The 23,566-nt window shown below is 55.6% G+C and overlaps 7 protein-coding genes across 7 annotated transcripts; 3 read left to right on the top strand and 4 right to left on the bottom strand.

Moving 5' to 3' along the window:
• Window positions 1-973: 973 nt before the first annotated feature.
• On the bottom strand, window positions 974-3,423 carry D7B24_004884 (uncharacterized protein; the record flags this gene model as incomplete). Its single annotated transcript, XM_028639049.1, has 4 exons — window positions 974-1,148; window positions 2,064-2,664; window positions 2,717-3,017; window positions 3,106-3,423. 4 exons carry the CDS (start codon window positions 3,421-3,423, stop codon window positions 974-976), a joined length of 1,395 nt encoding a protein of 464 aa, XP_028496403.1.
• Window positions 3,424-4,462: 1,039 nt separating this feature from the next.
• Window positions 4,463-7,466, top strand: D7B24_004883 (uncharacterized protein; the record flags this gene model as incomplete). Its single annotated transcript, XM_028639048.1, has 6 exons — window positions 4,463-4,518; window positions 4,579-4,701; window positions 4,773-5,437; window positions 5,490-6,031; window positions 6,091-6,364; window positions 6,712-7,466. 6 exons carry the CDS (start codon window positions 4,463-4,465, stop codon window positions 7,464-7,466), a joined length of 2,415 nt encoding a protein of 804 aa, XP_028496402.1.
• An 811-nt stretch (window positions 7,467-8,277) lies between these two features.
• Window positions 8,278-9,825, top strand: D7B24_004882 (uncharacterized protein; the record flags this gene model as incomplete). Its single annotated transcript, XM_028639047.1, has 2 exons — window positions 8,278-8,378; window positions 8,631-9,825. The coding sequence occupies 2 exons, from the start codon at window positions 8,278-8,280 to the stop codon at window positions 9,823-9,825; spliced, it is 1,296 nt and encodes a 431-aa protein (XP_028496401.1).
• Window positions 9,826-10,060: 235 nt separating this feature from the next.
• Window positions 10,061-11,009, bottom strand: D7B24_004881 (uncharacterized protein; the record flags this gene model as incomplete). The annotated part of the gene is made up of 2 exons (XM_028639046.1): window positions 10,061-10,805; window positions 10,900-11,009. 2 exons carry the CDS (start codon window positions 11,007-11,009, stop codon window positions 10,061-10,063), a joined length of 855 nt encoding a protein of 284 aa, XP_028496400.1.
• A 1,327-nt stretch (window positions 11,010-12,336) lies between these two features.
• D7B24_004880 (uncharacterized protein) lies at window positions 12,337-13,889 on the bottom strand (the record flags this gene model as incomplete). The annotated part of the gene is made up of 8 exons (XM_028639045.1): window positions 12,337-12,422; window positions 12,660-12,679; window positions 12,736-12,893; window positions 12,949-12,989; window positions 13,039-13,128; window positions 13,188-13,484; window positions 13,549-13,722; window positions 13,784-13,889. 8 exons carry the CDS (start codon window positions 13,887-13,889, stop codon window positions 12,337-12,339), a joined length of 972 nt encoding a protein of 323 aa, XP_028496399.1.
• A 2,632-nt stretch (window positions 13,890-16,521) lies between these two features.
• D7B24_004879 (uncharacterized protein) lies at window positions 16,522-18,268 on the top strand (the record flags this gene model as incomplete). Its single annotated transcript, XM_028639044.1, has 2 exons — window positions 16,522-17,971; window positions 18,219-18,268. 2 exons carry the CDS (start codon window positions 16,522-16,524, stop codon window positions 18,266-18,268), a joined length of 1,500 nt encoding a protein of 499 aa, XP_028496398.1.
• Window positions 18,269-20,181: 1,913 nt separating this feature from the next.
• On the bottom strand, window positions 20,182-21,915 carry D7B24_004878 (uncharacterized protein; the record flags this gene model as incomplete). Its single annotated transcript, XM_028639043.1, has 1 exon — window positions 20,182-21,915. The coding sequence occupies one exon, from the start codon at window positions 21,913-21,915 to the stop codon at window positions 20,182-20,184; it is 1,734 nt and encodes a 577-aa protein (XP_028496397.1).
• Between the last annotated feature and the right edge of the window lie 1,651 nt (window positions 21,916-23,566).

Genomic DNA, 23,566 nt, shown 5'->3' with positions numbered 1-23,566 from the left:
GCGGATCACGGCTGAAGGCGCTAAATTTCAAAAATGGGTACTCTTGTTAAAGAGGCTTCTCGAACGATCACTCATGTAACCAAGTAGGCGATGTGCATTCACATGATAGCATAGAGGTCGAAAGCCAAGGTACAGAACCCTCTATAACCGGGCAGGTTTTGCTTGTGTAACTACTTAGCTAAGTGACTTCCAAGAAAGCTGAGCACTGTAAGCTTCCTCAATAGCATGCCAGAAGAACGAGTCAAGGATTGCTGAGTGACCCGTTGACTCTTCATCCAAGTTGACTGTCAAATTGAGAAGGTTAATTTATCATCCCTGATTCGCCTAACCCCATTGCTTCCTCTGGCGGACTTTCATGAGCAGCTCGAAAGATACATCAAGCTGGCTGATAATTTCTTGATACTCATATCGATCTAAGAGCCCCTTATGCTCATACAAGACGTCCACGACAATGTCGCGTAGGAGGCGGTCATTGCGTGCCGAGGTGCGGTAAACGTCTTGAATTGCCTCGAAGAAGTCGGGGTGCATCCAGTGTTTCTGAGCTTCGGAGCGGAACTTTGATGCAGCCAGGCCCTTTCAGCTCTATTATCTGGCAGTATTCTGCCAAAGCATAGACATTGCAGTGATCAAGAAGGTTGGTTTCCCCTTGTAGAGCCTGTGCCACACTGAGACTCTCCTCAGTAAAAGGGGCACTAAGGGGCGCCTCGCTTTTAGAATTTAAAGCTGATTTCTGCTTCTTGGAACGGCTTTGATTGTTCCATGAGCTGAATATCGGTTCTTCATCAGGCTCACTGTCTACCTCCAACGCTGAATGTAGCTCAGCACCCTTCAAATGTACCGCCGCAGTGTGGCGCGCTTCGTAATCGAGCTCATATAGAAACTTGATCAATGCGCTGACTGCGAAAGGATTTTGATCGGATAAATCGACTCGAGACGTATCTTTCTCCTGTATGGAGTCAGTTCTGACATGAGCTCAATGCACTGCAAGATTTGAGCCCATTTCCGAGGCATTCAGACGAACCTGCATAGCATGCGAGAACATGGCATCGAAGTATTTCGAGCGCGGACAGACGATAGCTTTGTGGACTTGATACTCAGTATCACCACAGATTATGGTTATGTCACTGTAGTCACCGCTAATGCGGAGCCTGTGAGCGATGCCGCCATCAGTCAATATGAATTCGGTGGCTGTAGTCTTTGTTGAACAATTGTCCGCACCTCTTCATCCCCTCTTTCAGGGCCTGCTCCGGAGTTTGATCCATGCCGAGAGAAATAGCTGGTTCAGCCAGCGCCACGTATAGGATGCTCAAGGTAGGTTTTGAAAAAGCGAGGAACCGTACACTAAACTTCTGGCAGATGCAGATTTATGTCCATAATTGTCCACGGACGATGGGTGGACGGATTTATGTCTTCAGTCTATTGAGCCTGGGCCACCTGGAAAACCAGATCAGGGACACCTTATGCGAAGGTGGTCGGCCTCCGGCATGTGCAGCTACACCGCTACGTAGGTTGTGTGCAGCATACGCAACAGAATATCCGAGACAGAAACCAGCCAATTAAATCTCATATGGAACAAACAGAGACCCCAAACCACGGTTCCTTGGAAAAGATGATCAGACTGCAGATTCAGCTTTGGCAGTACCTTACCCCAGTAACTACTCGATCGCAGCATCAGGTTTCTCTACGGTTTTCTTTGATTATCAAGCGAAATTTGGTCGTGATGTGTCTTGTCTCTTTGCATCACTTGCGCGGGCACAAGGAGCTTGCGAAATGTATCATCATTGGAATGTGAGTCTGCTCCAACTCTTTCTTCATGCTACTACCCATAGATTCGGCATATACCTCACGAGATCCCAAGAAACTATTCATATGAGTCAATTAGAAGAGCCTACAGCTTTGAAATAATACTGCCTTTAAGACCCCACCCACTCCGCAAGGCTTCCAAGACCTGCCGGGCCCCTGTTTCTCCTGAGCATAGTGCCCCCTCCATATATCCCTTCCACTCGTTGGAGTACTCAGTCCCTACGAAATGCAGGTTGCCTACCGGCTTGCCATAGACTGACTGAAACCTGGTGTAGTGACCTAGATGAGTGATGGGAGCAAGCGCCCCTTTGCTGTACTCCTCATGCTTCCATATCTGAACAAAGAACTCGATAGGTCGGAACACTTCCGACTCAGGCCCAACATTGTAAAGAATAGCAAGCTGTTGGAGTATAACCCGCCTGCGCTCGTGGTCATGCAGCTTTGACCACTTCTCTCCCTCTCGCCCGTTGACGAAACAGGTCAAGGCATAGCACTCTTTCTCATCGACGCTGGTGTCTCGGATCACGACCGCAGGGCCAACGAAACTCATGGCGAAACCGTTGAACCCAAGATCTCTCCACCACGGTTTGTCATAGCACACAATCGCCTTGTTGTAATGGCCTAGCTTGGTGGCCTCATACAGATGACGAGCTTGAGGTGGTAGTGGGGGTGAGATGTTCATGTCGCTGTACATGGTGCTTGGCAGGGAGATGATGCATCTGGATCCCGTGAAAACCTTCCCATCCCGCGTTGTGATTTCAACTTTGGACACTTTGTCCTCAATCGCCGCAACAGGACTTGAGAGGAAGATTCTCCCCGCGCCGATAAGGTCTGCGATCCCCTTTGAGATCTCTTGAGTTCCTAACAGCAGGTGTCAGCCCTGGGACAGAAAGTCTTTGCAATGAACACCTACCAGATATAATTCGCATGTGGTTCCCTCCAGTCTGATCATCAGCCCGCACGGCCAGGAGACCTTTGTTACGCCGACAGTAGTCAATAAACCAAGCAGCAGACTGCTCGGATGATTCCACGCCATGCATAACGCGAGACCAAAGGTTGACCATCTGGATCGTCTTTGGACCTGCGCCAAGCTCACGCACATACTGATCGAGGGTGACGTTGTCGTCCTGTGAGTTCGGGGGTTCCTTAATTAGGGACACCCGCTGAATGTGATCCCGGATCCTTTCCAGATTCACCTTCTCATCTTCCGTAAACTTTTTCGCTCATTGGGCGGGGTCAGTCTAGTTCATGACATGTAAAGTGATTGAAATATGTGGTTCTTCCACGCGTATAAGCTCTTACCTCTGGCGTGATCCCAAACGGATACACAACTCTTTCGGATTCAGATGACTGCATGATTGCCTTGCCTTCCAAACGCTGCCTCACAGTTTGAAGTCCGAATTTCTGCACATAGGCCCAGATCCGTGGTTGCAGTCGGTCGTTGATCCATGCAGCTCCGAGATCTGCGACGCCACGTCCCGAAGCCAAAGGCACAGTCCAGGTCTTGCCGCCGACGCGGTCGCGCGCCTCAATAACGGCTACTGAGAGGCCTGCTTGCTGCGCAGAATAGGCAGCTTGAAGGCCGCTGAGGCCGGCACCAACAACGATGAGGTCAAACATGGCGTAGAAAGTCAACCTGATGGGGGATGTGGGAGATAACGAGCTGAGACGCTCGTAGCGTGCTTTCTGCTGGATGTTTAGTCTCCAGAATCGTGATTCAAGTGATAACGAATCACGCAAGCATGCAAGAATCTCGAGCGCTACTATAAGGTAGAACTTCGATTGCTTTGCATTTCGTTGCTGCTGGACCTGAACCCAATTGCTGCGGTATCACAACGGCTTGAGAACCCGATCCTTGTCAAGGGTTGCTGCAAAATCGCGGGGATGCAACGAATCGCAGAGAAGTTGGGTGCTACAGTGAAGCCTTCATTGTCTCCATCCGGCGTCTCGGGATGGTGCCGCACTGACGACGGGATGGGATGCCGACGCTTACATCGGTTTGTGCGGGGAACCTCAAGATGCATGCACACCCTATGCTACCTGCGGAGCCTTCACATTATCGCGTCCATCAGCTTGAACTCGTGATCACATTTTCGACGGAATAGAATGCTCAAAATGAACGCAACTCTTAGCGTGAGCGACTACTACGAATGCTGCCTAGATGTGGTCACGGGCTGTAGGCCTTTGGAGGGAAAATCCAACTATTCTTCCATTCTGTACATTCGATGTGATTTGCAGTCCATCTCCAGGGCCCAAATCTGACAGGTCGGTGGTGTCCTCAGTCTGTGCCGATGCCCAAACAGCTCGCGCGTACTTCTGCCAATTCCCGAGCACATGACCGGCCTTTGCTCGACCTCCGCCGTGCGCTTCTGTTTAAGACCCCCTGGAGATTGAGGGGAAGGCGGCGACAGCGCTCGAGTGCCCCGAACAGCTGCACCTCTCGCTGGCCCGTAGACTGGATCAGCTGCTGGGGACGATGCCTCATGGACCCAATGACTCGTCCGAGGCCAGTTTCCATGACAAATTCCAATGTTGTTCGCGGGACAGAGGCTTTGGGCAGGTCTAGGCTTCGGTTTGCCACTTCATCATGTCCCTTGATGTCAAATATGGCCAGCGTCAAGACTAGAGCGGTAGACACGGGACGTTGAGTCAATACATCATGGCGCCAGAGGCTCCCCGAAGACAACAGCCCAAAACAAGGAGAACCGCAAATGCGTACGAGGTCCCCATCTCGGACAGAGTAGACTCTTGTCGTTACTGAGGATGGATTTGTAGATGCGTCGCATGTCGGCAAAGCAAAATCAAGTGCTCGGGGGATGTGCCATGCAACAACTGCATACGGCGCTTCACTCGTTGCCACTTTGCGGAGGCTGGCAACAAGGTTGTGGTTTCCGAAAGGTAAGACGAGTCCTCTTTTCTCGCAGATGCGCTTTCGCCTGAGATGAGCGATACCCTGACGGCATGGACAGGCTCCTGCAAGAGTTGAGACAGCAAGCCAGAGGACATCGAGGTAGCCCGAGTCCTGGCCATCACGAAGCTGGCGAACGGGCCCAGCCTCGAGGCAGTGTACAAAGAGCTAGGCAATTGGACGAACCCACAAACTGGAAGGAAAGGCAACGTAACGCGCCAAGGGGGCACCAAGAGGGTCATCAATTGGATCGAGGTTGGGAGCGGCAACGAAAGTCACTGACCAGCGAAAGTTGCAGCTCGCACAGCCATACCAGTCGCCAGGATCTTTCTCCAAGAATCCCGTCTCGCGTATCATTCAGTCCATCTGGAAGCCCCCTTGCGCATCCGCCACAGTTCACCCCATTCCATGCTCAGCGTCAGGTTTTTCCTGCGCTTGCCGCCGAAGGGGGCCCAAGACGTCGTCGCCGTATCGCAGAAGCCTGTCAGCTAGTCTTCGATGTTGACGATGACGACCTTGACTTCACCGAAACTCCGGCTCTCGTCCGAGGGAGGACGCACCCGGAGCGACACCTGCAGGAAACCCCGAAACCTGAACAGGAACAAGAAGTGCCCCCTTCACCACGGCCCTTGGTCTCTGTGCTAGACTCTGCAGGCCTGACATCCCAACGATTCAGTTTGCCTTCCAAGATCATCAAGAACAAGCATCCCAACGGGCAAGGCTGGAGTGAGTAGCCTTGAGGATACCTTCCACTTGGAATCTGACTAACCTTGGATAGTCTGGCTGGCACCGTGGTCCACTTGGTCCTTCACAGTCCGGCTGCGGTTTCTAATGAAGGAAAAGCTGTATCCGGACTCGGAAGAAGGCAGTGTTGATGTCTACGATGGAAAGATTTATCCCTTGCATTGGAAGCCGGCATCTAGCGACGCGCCAGACATGACCGGCTTGCCGTCCATGGACTACGCCATCTATCTCTTCAACGCCGTCAAGTTCCATCTCGGCAGAGCCTATCGGTTCTTTGAGGATGCGAGCTTTCTCAGTCGTATGAATGAGTTTTACGACGGCGAGGCACGAACCGTGGCAACGCAGCATCAGTTTTGGTTTGTCCAGTATCTCCTGATGCTGGCTTTTGGAAAGGCGTTCGTCTCGCGCTCGAGAGCGAGCAAAGATCCCCTGGGCGCCTGCTACTTCACTCGCGCCATGTCCCTGATGCCTGACCCTGCTGTGTTCCGGAGAGATAGCATCCTGGCGATTGAGCTGACGGCATTGGCGGGGCTGTACTTTTACGCCATTGACCATCGCGAGTCTGCACACGTCTATGTAAGTCTACCGTGAGGAGTCTTTGTCTGCTTTCGTCTCATCCAACTGAAACGCGGCAGCTGGGCCACGCCATTCGGATCGCGCAGCTTGAAGGCTTGCACACCCCGCTGCCTGAGAAGGAGCTGGGCGCGCAGATGGTCAAGCGCTGCCGGAATCTCTGGTGGACGCTGTACATCATGGACAGGCAGTTCTCCACGTCGCTGGGGCTGCCCATGTCCATCCAGGACGGCGGCATCACGACGCACCTGAGTGTCCCCGGCGAGAACTCGCAAGAGGACACGGCCGTGGTCCTCCAGGTCAAGCTCTCACAGCTTCTGTCGCACATTCTGTCTTGTACGTGGGTATGATGCCCCGGTGAAACTATTTGAAATCTGATGACGAGACAGCGATTTACCAAACCGACCAGACGCAGCTTGGGCCTTTTCTCGAGATGACTGGGTCCATACTACGAACCTTGGCGGGACATGCGCAAGACATTGAGGAAGTCATTGCCCAGAAGTTTAAGAATTCAGTCGATACCATGCCAAAAGGCATATGGCACATCTCTCTTCTTTACCATCAGGTCAGATCACGCCGTCCTCTGGTGTGTTCTTTTCTTTTCAGATCAGATCCATGAAAGCTGATGCTTGAGCAGTGCGTCATGGTCGCCACGCGTCCGTTGCTGCTGTTCGTGCTCCAAGACCGACTCAACAGCCCAGAACACGGCGACAAGGACTGGGAGCCATTTTTGAGCACGACGACATCGTTGATCTCGACCGGGATCAAGTCTGCCGTCAAGACGCTCCAAATTCTCACAGACGAGGAATATCTACTCGGTGCGCCCACACCCCCTGCCTGCCTGTTAACCCTAAGTCTGCTGCTTGTCCTTGTCGAGTCTAACCCGGGAGTCGCAGAGGTCTTTCTCGTCTTCGACCTCGAGTTCGTCTACAGCGCAGCGATCCACCTGACCATGGCCGACGCCCTCTTCCCAAGCGTGGCCGAGGACGCCCGCGGGCACAGCCAGGCGGCGCACTCAATCATGGACGACATGATGGCCAAAGGCAACAAGGTCGCGGCGACGCGCAAGGAGGACCTCACGCAGCTCGAGGATCTCTGCCGCGAGCTCGCCGCGCGCACGGATGCACGCGGCCTGCAGATGCTGACGCTGACGCTGCCGGGTCTCGATGACTCGATCGCAGGGTCCCTCTCGTCGGCAGGGTCCACGCTCGAGGCCGTGGCTGGCGTGGAGGAGGACGTGGGCCTGCAGAGGGGACTTGGCGATAGTGCCATGGCGGAGGAGACGCCGATGCTGTGGGCGTCGCTGCCGGCGGCGACGACGAATCTGGAGTTTATGGACACTATTGGGATATCGTCGGAGGAGGTGTTTTCGATTCTGGATGAGATTGGCAACATGGATGATCAGGGAGTTGTGTACCACTGGCCCGATGCGGGGTGATGTAGCATGTTGTGTTCGTGGGATGAAAGGAGAGCATCAGTTATGAGACCAAGGTAAGGCACCTCAGTATCGTGCCAAGGTACCACCTACCTTAGGCACCTTAGGAACGTAGGTATCCAACACTGCTGTCGATCGAACGCCTGCCTCTGTGAGAAAGATGCAGACCACTGTTGCTGCCTCTTTGAGAAAGAAAGACCACTGTTGCTGCCTCTTTGAGAAAGAAAGACCACTGTTGCTTCCTCTTTGAGGAGAGAAGACAACTGCTGCTTCCTCTTTGAGAAGAGAAGAAAATTGTTACTGCCTATTGAAGAAAGACAGACCACCGTTGCTGCCTCTGTGAAAGACAGACACCATTGCTGCTTCCCGTAAGAGAGACGTAGACGGTGAGCGCGTTATCGGCCCCGTCAGGGTCCAGATAAGCGAGACGGCAGGCCGGCGGCGGGCAGGCTTGCAGGGCCCCGCCAATCACGCACTTGACGGACGACCCCATCCTCCGCCTTGCCAAAATACCAAAATTCCCACCTCCACCAAAGAATCGTCGCCGATGGCCGCCACAGCCATGAGCCATCATCACTCGTCTGCATCTCGCCATATTTGTCCAGGGGCCGGCTCGCCCTCCCCTCCGCCATCGCCCATGTCCCATGTCCGCCATGCGATAGCATTGCTGCGAACCCCGTCTTTCCTTGTCGAAGCTCGTTCCGTTGCCCCGCGCCAAGTGCTAGGAAGCACCTAACCCTGTCGAGGTTATTGCAACCCCACCATCATCATCACCACCACCACCACACAGGCGCAGAACAAAACAGGATTCAGTATGGCCGCGGCCGAAGACGGGTCCTGGGACCAGACTGGCCACGAGATGTTTGAGGACCCGGAGGAAAAGAAGGTTGTCTGCTGTGCCCTCGACTCCTACCTGTACGTTGCTTGCCGCCCAACAACGCTTTGGGCACGTCTTCACATGATGCTTCCTCCCCGTGCCGTGACTCACCGCACCTCGTCGTGAGAGCGACCTGCCAGCCCACGACGGGCATGGGTGGTTACACAACAACCACAGCATCTTGACTGCTGACCCTAAGCTCATTGACACCCCTCTTCAGCATCCCTCTTCAGCATCTCTCTCCCCTGCACATGCGCACAGCAACCAGGCTCTCGCTGACCAGACATCAGCCAATATGCCAAGGTGGCACATTTCAACGTCACCCACCTGCGCCGCCAGAGCTTCTACGCCCTGCCCCAGGCCCAATGGCAGATGCTCGCGGCACCCCCCTTCAACTTTCTGGAGACTCTCGACCGCACCGACGAAGCCATCGACGCCAACGCACAACTGGCCCGTGCCATAGCCCACCACGGCATCAAGTCCTTTGGTCTTGCCAATCCTGACCCTGCTGCCTCGGCCTCAGCCGACGAGCCGGCCCTCGCCCGCGAGTGGGTGGGCATTGCCAAGCACAGCGACATTGACAAGGCTCGCAGCACCCTGCGCCAGTTCTTCCGCGACTGGACCGCCGCTGGCGCCTCCGAGCGCCAGGCTTCCTATAGCCCCGTCTTCGCCGCCGTCGAGAGCCAGCGCGCGCGCCTCAGCAGCAGCAGCAGTGGCAACGACAGCGGCCCAAATCTCAGCGTCCTCGTCCCCGGCGCCGGTCTCGGCCGACTCGTCTTCGAACTCTGCCGCGCCGGCTGTGACGTCGAGGGGAACGAGATCTCCTACCACCAGCTCCTCGCCTCGGACTTCATCCTCAACCATACCAAGACCGCCGGCCAGTTCACCATCTTCCCCTGGGTCCACACCTTCTCGAACCACCGCACGCGCGAGAACCACCTCCGCAGCTACGCCGTGCCCGACCTGCACCCAGGCACCGCCCTCGCCTCGGTGTCGTCGCCGTCGTCGTCGTCCCCCGCCGCCCAGCCAGGCACCATGTCCATGTGCGCCGCCGATTTCCTCTGCCTCTACGGCGACGAGGCGCGGCGCGCAACCTACGACGTCGTCGCCACCGTCTTCTTCCTCGACACGGCGCCTAACCTCGTGCGCTACCTCGAGACCATCCTCAGCTGCCTCAAGCCCGGCGGCATCCTCGTCAACGTCGGGCCCCTGCTGTGGCACTTTGAGAACAACGCGCCCGGCAACCACGGCCGCGACGACGACGGTGACGGCGAGCACGACTACAACAACTCGTCCGGCATCGCCGACCCGGGCTCCTTCGAGCTCGCCGACGACGAGGTCATGGCCCTCGTCGAGCGCGTCGGCTTCGTCGTCGAGGCCCGCGAGACGGACCGCCCGGCGCCCTACATCCAGGACGACGAGTCGATGATGCAGACGCTGTACCGCGCGAGCACGTGGGTCGCGAGAAAGCCTCTTGCCGGGTGATCGAATCTAGTGGACGGGACATGATAAATGGTTATGCATAGTAGACGCAAAGCAGCAGCAAGATGTTTAGAGTGTCGAGATGTTTCGCCTGACGGCCCCCGTCGCCACACAAATCGTAATACAAGAGAAACGTTATTTTATTTCATCAGTGACACTGCCTCGATCTTTATTCATCCCAGGTCATCCAAGTGTATACAACTTGACTGCCTCACTCGTCCATCCACGCCATCCTCGTCTACAGCTTCACGTTCAGCTCGCCCCGCGCCCACAGCGCGCCACCGTCAATGGCAATCGTCTCGCCGTTGACGTGCGACCCGGCGCGGCTCGCCAGGTAGACGACGGCGCCGGCAATGTCCTCGGGCCGTCCGAGGCGGCCCATGGGGTTGCCCTTGCCGACGACCTCGGGCCCGCCCGCCATGTCGAGCAGGCCGTTGGACATTTTGCTGGGGAAGAAGCCGGGCGCGATCGAGTTGACCGTGATGCCGCGGCCGCCGAGCTCGAGCGCGAGGTTGCGGCCGAGGTGGATGACGGCGGCCTTGCTGGCGCTGTAGCCGTAGGTGCCGGCCTCGCCGAGGGAGCCGACGCCGAGGCCGGCGACCGACGCCGTGATGATGACGCGGCTGGGGTCGTCGCGCGACGCGCGCACCTGCAGCAGCGGCGCGAAGTCGCGGATCGTCGCGAAGACGGCCTTGACGTTGAGGTCCATGACCTTGGCGAAGGCGCCGTCGGGGTGGCTGTCAAAGGCCTCGCCCCACGTCGCGCCGGCGTTGGCGAGCAGCAGGTCGACGTGCGGCGTGTGCTTCTTGACCGTCGCCAGCAGCGAGGCGACGCCCTCGGGGGTGGCAATGTCGGCGGGCGCCGAGATGGCGACGGCGCCGGGCGCGAGGTTCGGGAGCGCGTTGAGCTCTTTGCAGGCCGAGTCGCAGGCTGCCGCTTTGCGGGACGAGATGAAGACCTTGGAGGCGCCGGCTTGCAGGATGCTGGAGGGTTCGCGTGGCACAGGTCAGCGTGTGATGGGACCGAGTTGCCGGCTGGCATGACGAAGGGAGGGAAGGCAGGAAACACGATGCTTACGCGGAGGCTGCGTGCAGGCCGAGGCCGCGGGAGCCACCCGTGATGACGGCGACCTTGCCCTTGAGGGAGAAGAGGGAGGGGTAGTCGTGGAGATCCGTCTCGGAAACCATGATTGCGGTCGCGACGTGTTCGAGGATCGAATGGGTCAAGGTCGGCAGCGGGCGGGGAGCTCGAGGATGGAGGATTGGGGGAGAGATTGGAAAGGATGGATGCAAGAAAGAGGATGAGCCAGTCGACAGAATGCAGGCTCTCTCAATCGTTTTGTCGTCGGGTATCGGCTTAGTCGAGAAGGTTGCTTACCAGATCAACGGGGCTCAGACGCTGGATCTGGAGAAAGTGTCCTGCATTGCTAAACAGAAGCCACGCAGAATCCAGGCCTCTCCACACCGATTGGGCCATTGGAACATGACGTTTGCGGGGGGGAGATACCGAGGCTCGGCTCACAACTGCTGAGAAGAAGCGAACATGGACTTGGTCCGGGGAAGCTAACCCTTGTCGTCCCCCATCTCCGAGCCAAGTCTGAGCGGGGGTTCACCTTTGCCACACCGAAATACGGCGTGGGGTTTCACCGACGCGGCCCATCGACATCTCCTCGTCCTCATCGGTTGTGAAGCTTGTCTGAGGGGAACCGACATTGTCCTTATTTCCATTCGGTGCTAGGTGCCTTGAACAGGGCCGCCTTGTTCGGGCGTCGCGCCACGCTAGGCAACCAGGGACCCACCAAATCCCAAAACATTGGAAACTGCACATTCGCTGCAGGAACAGCCTGCGCCTCAGATTCGGCGACGCGTCGTGGCGTCGCTTCTCAGTCTTCGCTTTCTGATTTTCTTCTTCTACCAGTCAATCTTGGCTTCCAAGCTGCCGTAGGTCGTCGTGGCGAGAAGCACTCGAGTCATGTGGTCTCAGAGGCCTCACCACGAAGCTATGTAGCCGTCCAGAGGCCATTATGAAACGGCGTCGTCGCGGCCCTGACTCCTTCAAGGACATGGGGCAGTTTAAGTGAAGGAACAAGAGGCACGTGTGCTGAGAAGCGAAAGGAACAGTTGACAATGGCATTCTGCGTGTACATATCGGTCGGTTCAGTCCTCGGGTACCCTGGAAACAACTATCTCATAACACTTCCCTAACGTGCTTCTCTCATGTCATGACGCAGTAGCTAGCCCTTCAACCATGCTGGCTGTTGCCCGTGCTCTCCGCCCAACGTATAGAACCTCATATCGTAAATCATAATCGCAATCGGCAAGGGAGCACACAGCTTGGGAAGAACCCGCATGCTGCGCGCACACGTACTGCCTCCATAAACGGTGACGCTGTTGCGACGGCTTGGTGTGGTGAAGGGAAACCTCCTCACAAAACGTATTAATATCGCGGCATTGAACCGGAGACGCTGACTCGGGCGCCTCGGTCTCCGCAGGTCAGGGGTGCACGCAACAACCTTTAATGTTGCGCTGCCGGCCCATCGTCGTTGCCCTGCCTGTGGTGATCCTTGTTATCCCAGCAGTCATTGATGGCAGTATAGACAACTGGATAGTCAGCTCCGATTCGTCCAATGAACATCACTTTGACGTTGTGTTCAACGGTCATCATCTTGGAGTAATTAGCGCGAGAAGACTTCGAGAGCTTCTCCCCCCGTGTCGTGACCTCCATTTTTGCTGGAGGCGCACCAAGCGGCGGCTCGCCTTCAAGCATCAGGGGTTTGGTTGACGTGTAGATAATTCCGTGGTGCCGGGGCTTGACACCTCTTTTCCTACAGCCTTGACCTCCGTATGTAAGGATGGGCCTGTTTCCGGGATCAGCAACAAGCGACACATGCTCCACGTAGAACGAGCAACGTACACACAAGTACTGTGACCCTCATCTGTCGCTATCACAATGAATCTTCGAAAACCGACATGTACCAGCCCGCCATATCGATCTCTGAGCGCGTCTCTATCAGAAAGTGTAGCGGCGCCTGGCATGACTCCCATAGGTTCTGGCCATAGCACTTTGAACACCTGCTTACATGTTAACGATCTTCCACGTGTTGATGACTGCGTTGTTGTGCCCTACCTCGCCAACTTGAAAGTATTTAGACTTGTGAACCTTATAGCCTGAACAAGACGTCAGTTTCGTTTCTGAACAAAGGTTCGAGTAGCCTACGTTTGTCCAGGACTTCTCTGTCGCCGACCTGACCATCGCCTGAAATGTGATCCTGTTGGGCGGCCTGGTGATCGAGTGAAATGACGGATGCTGGCCTGGTCAGCATAGTCGCGTTTGAGTAGTTTCATGAGCGCCGGCAAAGTACGCACCATACGCTCCACTGCTGGAGGGGGCCCCTTCTTGAGCATAGAGCGTTGATAGCTCGGGGTTTTGTTCCAGCAGTTGCGCTATTTCGGGGTCGTTGGATATGTCAAGCGCACCATATACAGACGTTGGGTTGACTTCAGGGCCGGGGTTTGGTTCATAGGCGCCGGCGCCCTCCGGCTCAGGGACCTGTTCCTGCTCCAAAACGGCTTCGTAGGAAACGTGCTTGTTCTTCCCCTTTTGCCGATGACGACGGGAACGATCAGACTCGTGCGTTGCATTGGTGAATTGATATTCCGTCTCTGCGACCAGTAGTAACGCGTTAGATTGGAAGCTCTCCTGACGGTGATAGGTCAATCAACCAACGTTGGGTAGAGGCTTCGCCAAGGCCATCATCAGCTTCGGAGTCGTCTCCGGCATTGGTGGACAAGGTACTCAAACCCTGCACTAGGTCGTCCATATCCTGTCGAGGAGTTGCAGAGTCTTCCGCGGCAGCACCACCCAAGGCCTGGCCATCTTGGTCTTCATACAACCACTCGCCTGGGCATGTGTAAGCGCTGAATTTGCCTGAGGGAGGGGAGAATATATCATGGTTTCATACCATTTGATCGCTGTCGTCCATGGTAGTAGGTACCATGCTCTTCGGACCAAATCCATTCGCTCCACTCAGACCGTGGCCTGTGTTTGTCGGATCTATGTTTGCGCATGGCGAGAAGTGCTGCATGAAGTTGCGAGTGAGTTGTCGTACGTCAGAGCAAGTTTGCACAAGACCAGCACCACAGCTGGCTGGGGCATTTGTCGTGTCCCGACGATCGGGGAGGGTGAAAGCAAAAGGACGCAAAATTCGAGGCTGACGCAAGTCGATGTGGAGGAAGAAAGGTGCCGAACGAGGTTCTGGTCATGTGGCCGCAGCCCGACGAAACAAGGCAGCGAACGACAAGATAGATAAGGCGAGGGACATCGGGCCTTGGGCCTTGAGCTTTGAGCATACAACCTCTTCCTTTGAGTTGATGGCGGTGGGCTCGGGTTCGTTGGAGCATGCGCTGTAGCATAACCCGTGACGGTTCGAGGGAGATTTGACTGGCAGACTGCACCGATATGCACGCGCTGTCGGTCTAATTCGAGGGGGGTGGGGACGGCATGCCATGCGACGTGGGCAGGCTGCACAGTGATGACCTGGACGACGGAGGCTCGATTTGACCCGACTGGATTGGGACGCAACAGGGTGCGAAAGCGGGCAGACGGGTTGTGCTGGCAGAATGACTCCATGCGGACCTATGCACCAGTACGTGGCTCATAGACAAAATGCTGGACGTGGTTCGATCTGGGTGACCGAATGAACCGGCCAGACCATGATGCGATGGGTCATGGACGGAAGGAGAGGCGCGGCTCATCGAAGCATGGTGCTGTTCAGACGCAATTCGAGCCCAAACTTCATGGGCAGACAGACACGCATGCGATGCACATGGCTTCAGCTGCGGTGTCCCTTGTCCGTCGGCGTATGGGCTGTTTGAAAGTTGACATGTGTCGGTGCCCAAATTCGTTGTGACGGCCTGCCTTGATGGTGGTGGCCTGGTTGGCCAAATGTTCTCGGGGTGGGTTGCGAGGCGGACGTATCTGTACATGGATTATGCGGAACAGTGAGATGGGGAAGGTGGGATGAGGGGTAAGGTGTGAAACACACACTACACATTTGAGAGTGGTAGCAACACGTAAAGAGGAACAAGCAGTGGCGGGGCAGGCTGTCACATCGTACTTCCTACCTCACCTTACCTTAGATACCTCCCCAAGGTACTTGCCTTCCGGCCGGTATGCGTGTGTCCCTTCCAGTTGGATGGAGCGCAGAAACGGCAGGTGCGCCACCCGTGGGTTGTGAATGCACTTTCCCTTCCTCTCCCGAATTCCTGGCGCCATCTCATCATCCATCGTATTACCACAAAGCTACCGTACAGCTACCTAGTAGGTAGACAAGGTAGATAGCTAGCTGCCTTCTCGGGAAGTGGGCCCTCGGGTCTTGCCCCCTGTAGTCCCCCACCTTGGGCGTATAGTAGTTGGCATGCGGCCAGCGCAATTCTAGCGCTCGGGGCTTCCCTAGCTTGGGGGGGCTCAACCTAGCTCCCGTCGCTGCTTCCTGGCGACGGCAGAGAGAAACGTGGGGCTTTGCTCGAAAAGCCGTCACAGTCCGATTAGTTGCCGTCCACATGATGATAACGTGGGTATCATGCTTGACCGACTGTCATGCATACTCGTTGAGCTGTTGTTTTGTCCGCCAGATTGGGGGCACTTTGGAGACGAAAGACGAGGCAGAGCCTCCTGTCCTGTAATTTCCTCACCCGCTCTTCTTGGCATCCAAGCTGTAATCATCCGAGAGCCCAGTCCGTACCTCCAGCTCAAATGCCACACACCAGCCGGCCACATACTTCTCAATACCACCGGCGTGGTCTGTCTCTCACCGAGTGAGACGGACGCCTCGCTCGCGGGCTCCGTCCTTTCCCATTTGTCTCTCCTGCACATGCTCTGCGTAGGGATGAATCTCTCGAATGACTCACTATACAACTGCCGTACCAGCATGCCAGCTCTGTGCAACGCGTACACAACATAAGCTTGTCATTATCGCATTTGCACCATCGCTAGATGGCAACCACGTGCCGAACAACCTATTGCTTTCCTAGCCCCCCGTTCCTCGACCAACGCGTCCAGACGCCCATCCTCACCTCCGCCTTTCCACGACAGTCGCGACTCGTCAACACAACGACTTGGCCAGCGGATGGCTCGTCGCGATCTTCCAACGAGGCTCCCTTGCCCACATCGACAACAAAACTACGGGACACCGACGGTATGCTTCCAGGGGCTTTGGCGATTTCCCATCGTCCACCCACGGCGTCGCCGTTGTCGCCGCCCTTGCCGCTGCCTCCAGCACCACCACCTCGACCGAACCAACAGATAAGCATTAATGTACCCAACTCAAAGCCAAATCTTCCAAGGGTTTCCCTTTCTCGACCCTTGCTGCTTACCTCGCAACCCCGAAACGAGCCACTTCTCGATAGGAGACGCCTTGGGCTGCCAGCTGAGCAGCTGGCACCCCAGTCCTGGCGGCTCGACCAGCACAATGAGCTGCACGAACTTGGCGCGCGTCGTTCTTCTTTGACCACGACGCTGACGCCTTCCTTGCCCTTACAGGCAGAGTATTCCGAAAAACACGACAATCTCACCGATGCCGACTCGACAGAACGCGAAAGCGACCACGACCATGCCTTCCCACCACTGCCACCAACCGCAGGAACGCCCGCCGCCATCATGCGGAAAAGGAAAGAAATCACAGCAAAAATACGCAATCACATGGCACGCTTTACACAAAACGATCCAACATCAAGTCCTCACACAGCTGAATCCGAGGCGAATTATGAGCACTACTCCGATGTTGAGATACAAGGATTGTGGATGCTTTTGAAACAGAAGCGACAGCAAGCCGAGCGATCGCGAGTGTCAATGGCTGGCAACAGGAAACAATTGAGAGACCTTCGTCGACGCAAAGACGAGGCCGATAATGCGTTCATGGGCCTTGCCCGGAGACTGATTGCCAGCAGTCAGCGGACCGAACTTGATGCCTTGTCTACGCCACTTCAGATTCGCTTCCAGGAAATGCAGCTTCTCCGGACGGATTATCACACCAAGGAAACCGAGTACGAGGGTCTCGAGGTGGACTTAGATCAGCTGGAGGAAGATAGCAATCGGCTCGAGATTCGCTTTTTCAGAACGCTTGCTATGGCCGACATCACAACTGACAACACAAAGGGACATCATTTGCAAGCAAAAGCTGAAGCCCAAGACTCAGTGGGTATGCGTTCCATGTTGATGGGCATTCTGCCGGATCGCCCTTCGGTCGAGGTCCACCCACTCTGGACCGATCTATCGGATGCCATTGCCGAGATGAACATTGCCCAAGAAGAAGTGGAGGATATCCTTCTGGCTCAGCAAGAGCTCACGTACGATTTGGGTCTGAAGGAGCGCACCAATCGTACGGTCAGTGCCAGAGAACTCGAACTCCTGCGCAGCTTTCGAGCGGACGAACAAGCAGAGCTGGCACGTCTAGCAGAGGCGACCACCCGAGTTCGCGAGCTTTACAATCGTTGCGTGGCGGAAGCAGCACCTTATGAAGATCCACCTTACCATATAGCATTTGCACTTGGTCTACAAACGGACGACGAAATCATTCTAGATGATTCTACATCCGACACGGAGGAGACCTTCTTCTACCGTCGTTATCCCGCGCTACTATCTCAGCCTCACCATCTCCTCGGGCGCGAGCCTTTGACCGTATTGTCCAACTTGAAGCAGGTTGCCAAGTCGCCCATGAATACTGTTGACAGGGGAGATCAGATGCGTGCTGCATTCAAGGAGTACGAAATATCTCATTTACTCCGTGATACTAAGGCGATGAACAAGACCGACTATATCAATCGCTGGCTCCTTCAATATCTCCGCATCTCGCCGCTGCAGGTGGAGATTCTAGCCGCTGCCTTTACGGAAAGCACACACCTCCAGATTGTAGACAAACAGCGCTGGGAGCTGGATGTTCTATTCCAGTGGTGGAGAGACGAGGCAGCTATCCGATCCGTGGAACACATTTCGCAGCGTGCGTTGACCGCAACGGTTTCCAGCTCAGCGCATGGCCCAAAGGACGGGTTCTTATTCCTTGGGTCGTCTCATTCCTCTCAAATCAGAGGCATGGCGAGCGAACCGCCAAACAACACCTTTGCAAAGCACGATATTTGGGAGTCTCGATCCCGTTTGTCTGGTCATTTCGGTTCTGAGGCAGCTTCCGACGTTTTGCATCTTGGATCTTGGAGTGAAGAGTACCCCAACAAGGCGTCTGCCATAATGTCTGATTTCGGGCCAACTTTGGAAACATCAAGTTCAACCGGAGGATAACATTTGGGGGATAAGGAGGCGGTTTGTCTCTCGAGGAAAGAACTGTTGGTTTGTGAGCATGTATTTAGTATCTTTTTCCTGTCGTGGGAATGTAGAAAATTTAGCTAGAGAGCGGGCGATGCGAGAAGCCGGCGAGCTTCGATGGGCAGCTTAGCGTACACAAAGATACCCTGTCTGTTTGTGCTGAAATTTCGATCACCATCCTCGCGAATGGGCACATCTTCGTCCTTATATCTCAATCATGGATGGCTGTTAGTCATCCCTCGCATATCCAGTCCTACGCATGACTGTCCGCCAGCGTCCCCCACGATGACATCCTGCGTCAGGAGCGACAGCTCACTTCTTAGTTGTGACAGGTGACTCGTCGCGATTTGAAGACTTGCAAGCGACATCTCCCATGGCAATGTACCTGTACATGAACCTCATCGCGCACACCCGCGCACACCATTCCGCCCCGCCCATCTACCTACCAGCTTCTCCAGGCTAATGCAAGGCCACGCGCATTGCGCTGTTCTCGTCGACAAATGGCCGCACACCAGCGGCATGTGACGCTGCTTACAGCGTCCCCTCGCCTGCAGCAACCCGCTGCCGCTGCGCGACGCCGCCGAGGCCCCTGTTCCCCTCCTCGCACCCGCGACAGCAGCCGTGTCGGAATCGGAGACGCTGCCCTGTGCAGAAGGCGAGGCTTTGGAACTTCGGGAGAGAAAGGGAGGGGGCGCGCAATGTATCCCAGGCAAGTCGTGGTCGTTTCTTTTTGGAAATTCCAAAACTCGCTCTGTCGGTCGTACCACTTTTCTGCCTGCTCCCTCTCTACACACCTGCCGGTCTGGCGAATCGCTGCTTTCATCGCCCGTTGTTGGCTCAGCTTGAGACGGCTTTGGGGGAGGAGATTCAATCCTGGGCAGCGGCGGGGCCAATTGGTGCTCTCATTACTTTACCCCCTATCTACCATTGGGCCTTGCTCTTTTTCTTCTTACCGCTTCACTTCCTATGTGGCTTGCTCTGCTCGTGTGGATCACAGTCGTCTTCCCAAGACACAATGTCGTTGGCCGGGCTAATGGGGTTTGGATTGGCTTGACGTCCTCTGAGACGGGATGTCCCGGGGTGACTTGCCCCCCAGGATCAGGCCGCGGCGCAGCAGCATGGCAGCACAGCCCTACGGGACCCAGGGCGATGGGTCAGTTTCTAGACGATGGATTCGGTGCATGGGTGAAGGAGAGGGAGGGGGGGGGGGGGGGCGGGGGCGAGAAAGGATTAGGCCGAAAAGAAGGTTGGGCGTGATCGCGTGTGAGTTTTGACGATCTTGAAGATGCAGGCAGGCTGCGGAAAGGGGCCCGGCCGGGCCCGTTGGGTCAAGTCCGGGCAGGGATGTGGTTAGGACATGTTAGGGCTTGTCCGGCAGCGGCTCTCCAGCTCTCCCGGCAAGTCGCGGCAGCGCAAGCAGAAGACGTGGGCAAAGTGGAATTCCATGATAAACTGTTGAGACTGCTAATGCCCAAAGACACGTGTACAAAATAACCCCTACGTCGTCAGCTGGGAATGAGTGTGTCCCGATGTCCATGCTGTAGACTGATTCCGGCATCGTGCTTGCAGCCATAGCCTTGTACTAAAAGAAACCAAAAGTTCGCGAGCGCACGAGTCCCATAAACCCGTTGCCAAGGCTGTACCGCCAAACCTCCCACCAGTAACGCCCCCTTTCTTCCCAGCGAGCCAGACATTTTAAGTGACTCTGCAGATGATTCTAGCCGAAAGCAGCACCCACCCAACCTGAGCTTTCCCCCCAAAACCAGAGCAAAAATAAAGAAATCTGGAAAATGTCAGCACCGCATGTAGCATTGTTTGGGAGAAGAGCGGATTCTGTCCAGCAGGCATGCCCTAGACATTATGTAGCCATGATGCCGTTGCTGCTGCTGATCCCCGACGTACCCTGTCATGTTCCAAGTCAAACTCGTCTCCCGTATGTGTTGTTGACTTGCACCGTATACCTGCGCTGCCTAGCAGTCGCAGATGGTCCAGGCGGACCACTTAAGAGTCCGATAACGTATGTATATAGGTCAAAACCACGCATTAGTTGACGTGGGACCGCTTCTTCCCCTTACTCTCAGACGAGCCGCGGCTGGCCGTGGAGGGCTTGTCTTTCTTCTGGGGTTTGACGCTGCCAACGGCAGGCAAGGCAGGAAAGTCTTCATCGTTCAAGATAAGACTTGTGATGGACGCCTTGGCTAGGCTGGCGGTATGTTCATCGTCCGTGGCCTGCGCAACCCAGGAGAAGGTGGGCGCAGACGGAGAGGAGCGCGCTGACGGGAGTAGGATTTCCGGGACGGTACTTGCGCGCACCGTCTTTGGTTGACGGTCTTCGTCCATATCTGAAGTGCAGTCCGCAGACGATGAGTTGTAGAGACAGCAGGCCGTGCTATCGGTAATCTGTGCGGCAGAGGTACCGTCAGAGCCGAGAGGAGGCGAGCGCTGAATGGGGGATGGGGGCTTATTGTGGATTAGTGAGACGAGGCGAGGCTCGGTCTCATCGGATTCTTCAACCTTGGGTATTTCCTCGTCGGCATGACAAGACGAAGGCGCTGAAATACAATGTCTCGTGCGAAGAGATTGAGGATCGAGTCTGGAAGAAAAGTCGGCAGAACTGGAGCGAACCAAAGGGCGCGGTCGGGTGCCATCATCCACGAATGGTCGATTGGGCGTTAGATATACAACAGAAGAATGGTTGTCGGGAGCTTCGCCTTGAGACATGTTGTCCTCGGCCACTGACTCTGGATCTGGAGGTAGAGATGTGTGTTCCGCGATGGTAGACCAAGTTGGATGATTTTCAAGATCGAAGGAGGCAGAGCGATCTTCGCATTCCGACACGTCAGACACATTTTCAATGTCACCCGAGGCAGTCTTGTCTTCATCATCCGCGAAGTACTGGCCTGGCAGTCTGACCCTGGGACGAGGCTTGAGAGGAGTAGTTCGACTCTGATGTGAGCCGGGCTGATGATCCATATTGCTCTGGTGATCGGATGAAGGAAGCTCGTTGCCAATGACGTTTTCGCCATACCATGGTGCCGGTGCAGCAGCGTGACGTTCCCGCCGACGAGATCGAGTCTGACATGGAAGCCCCCGAACGTTGACCACCTGCTGGTTACTATCATGATGAGGGATAAACGGCATCACCGGAGGGCCGAACCATTCAGGCGGAGGCCCCACGGGTGACATGAGGTTGTAGAAGGGGGGGCCAGAGGCGAACGGCGGCGGGGGCAAGTAGTGGTTGCCGGCAATGCTATTATCCCAGTACTGAGGAGAGGAGGCCAAGGGCTGGGACCCTGCGGTGTAGTTGGGCCTGTAGCGGTGCACGATCTCCATGCCCCGGGGGTTCGGTGTGCCATCGGGGTAGCACAGGCTTATCCAGGCGTCGCCCTCGAGGATGCCGCTGGGGAGCCACATGTGTAGGCCGCAACTGAGGTCTGTGGTATGGCGTCCTTGGGCGTCAAGCTTGCGGCAGGGGAGCCTATGCGTCAAGGTCTGGCCATAGCTGTATGGGACGTTCTGGCCGCCTGGGTCCTGGCCGAAAGCGACGTGGAGGAACTTGCAGTGTTGGTAGGCATGGCAGCGACCATTCTGGTAGTGATCACAATAGGGTCTCTTGTTATGGCGATTTTCCCCATGCTTCTGGTTGCAAGGACCTAGGTAGATCGGCTCATGTAAGTCGACGTGAGTGTTACCGGGTGATCCATTGGTGATCATGGGCGGAGGAGCCATGTCTGGATACGGCAAAGCACCCGGGCCGTTTGCTGCTTTGTCCTCCATCCTGCGGAAAGCGTTATGGTTGGAAATGAGACGGGAGTAAGACAACAGCAGACAGGCTGTTAATGATCGAGCTGGTCAAGGATGGAGGGAGCGCAATCAGGACAGCCATTTTTGTGTGACGGAGCGAGAGGAAATATACTGTTACAATCACATTTCTCCGACAACCATATTCTCATCCCCGGATTGTGAAGTCAAATGGGCGAGGAAGAAAAGTATGGCCAGTGGAAGATTTGAAGCCATGTTGTAAGTTGATCAATCGCGCGAATCAGAGTCTGGTGTGGATAATGCACCAGGATGGCAGCAAAGCGTAGGCTGTCTCTCTTAAGGTAGAGAAGGAAGGATCCAGCGGAGATAGGCCCAAGGATCCAAACCTAGATGCTTTCCTGAGGTTGCCCATTTGCGAGATGGTTCTCGCCATGGAGGGCGAGTGGTTGTTCTTTTCAAACTCACCACGACGAGCCCGAACAACAAAACGCGTGCGTTGGGCTCGAGTTTGTATGGCTTGCCCCTGAAACTGACAGGCTGGGTTGTCATTACAATTACATAGTGAAATAAGATAGGTTGAATGTCCACGGAAGACGTTGCCATTGTTTGTTGCCTGAATTACAATGTTAAGCCTGCCGCGGTGGATGGCTCTGCCTGCTATTCGTCCGAGTGAGAGGCCAAGGCGGAATTGAAGTGCAAAAACAGAAGGTCATGCGTGAAGTGGTCGGATTGCAATACAAAGCCACCCAAGACTGAACAGCCCTGAGCATCGAGATTGGGAAGTGGTGGCGGTTGGTGGTTGTCGTCGAAACCTCGATGACTTGAAAGTTTAGGTAAGCAAACTCAATGTGCAGGGTGTTAGGGCGGCCGGGGCCAGCTGGGTTGGACATGTAGTGATATGCGGGTACAAGTTCATGAGGCGACGGGCACAGTGAGAATAGGACCCTTCCAGCACAACCGAGTGCCGTGGACTTGGGCCGGCATGCTGAAGCAATGCACAGAGACAGATTTTCGCAGGGGCGGGGGCGATTCGAGACGGGAACAGACTGCAGATAGTCAGGAATGTAGACAGACGGGAGGCCATATGAAACCATTTGACCAAGCGCGCGTCAGGTCTTGAAGGTCTTGAAACGAGTCTTCGCTAAGCGCCGACCGAGCAGAATAGCTGATGGGCGGAGCAGTTGTTGTGGAATGCTGGGAGCGAAATGCGGGAAATGAGGGCATCGTGAGATGAGGTGGCCGTTTCGTCCATCATGGTGATGTATTTTCAGCATGCTGTGGTTTGTCGCAAAAACGGGGGGCGTGTGATATGATCAGGAAGATGTGCCGATGAGCATTGCATGACTTCAGCTGGCAGGTTCCACCCAGTGCCATTGCCCACCACTGCATTGCCCACTACTGGCGGCGCAGCAGCAGCAGCAGAAGCAGCAATCCAAGAAGAAAGGTACCTTAGGTAGGAATAAGGGTAGGCAAGCACGGTGCCTGGAGGTGGGTGCCTACGTCCTGGAGTCAGGACCCAGGACAGGTGAGGTGAGGTACTTCCACAGTCTTTGGACTTGTTTGAGTTCCGATGGAAATGAGCTCTGGCTGCTAGCAAGAAAGGCACGTGCCTAGGTACCTGCCCTCGTGCTCTCGATTGGCAGGAGTACCCCGGCGAGGCCCTGGC

The sequence above is a fragment of the Verticillium nonalfalfae genome, assembly GCF_003724135.2.
Source record: "Verticillium nonalfalfae strain VnAa140/NRRL 66861 chromosome Unknown scaffold_29, whole genome shotgun sequence".
Taxonomy (NCBI): Eukaryota; Fungi; Ascomycota; class Sordariomycetes; order Glomerellales; family Plectosphaerellaceae; genus Verticillium; species Verticillium nonalfalfae.
This window is presented reverse-complemented; position numbering and strand designations above follow the sequence as displayed.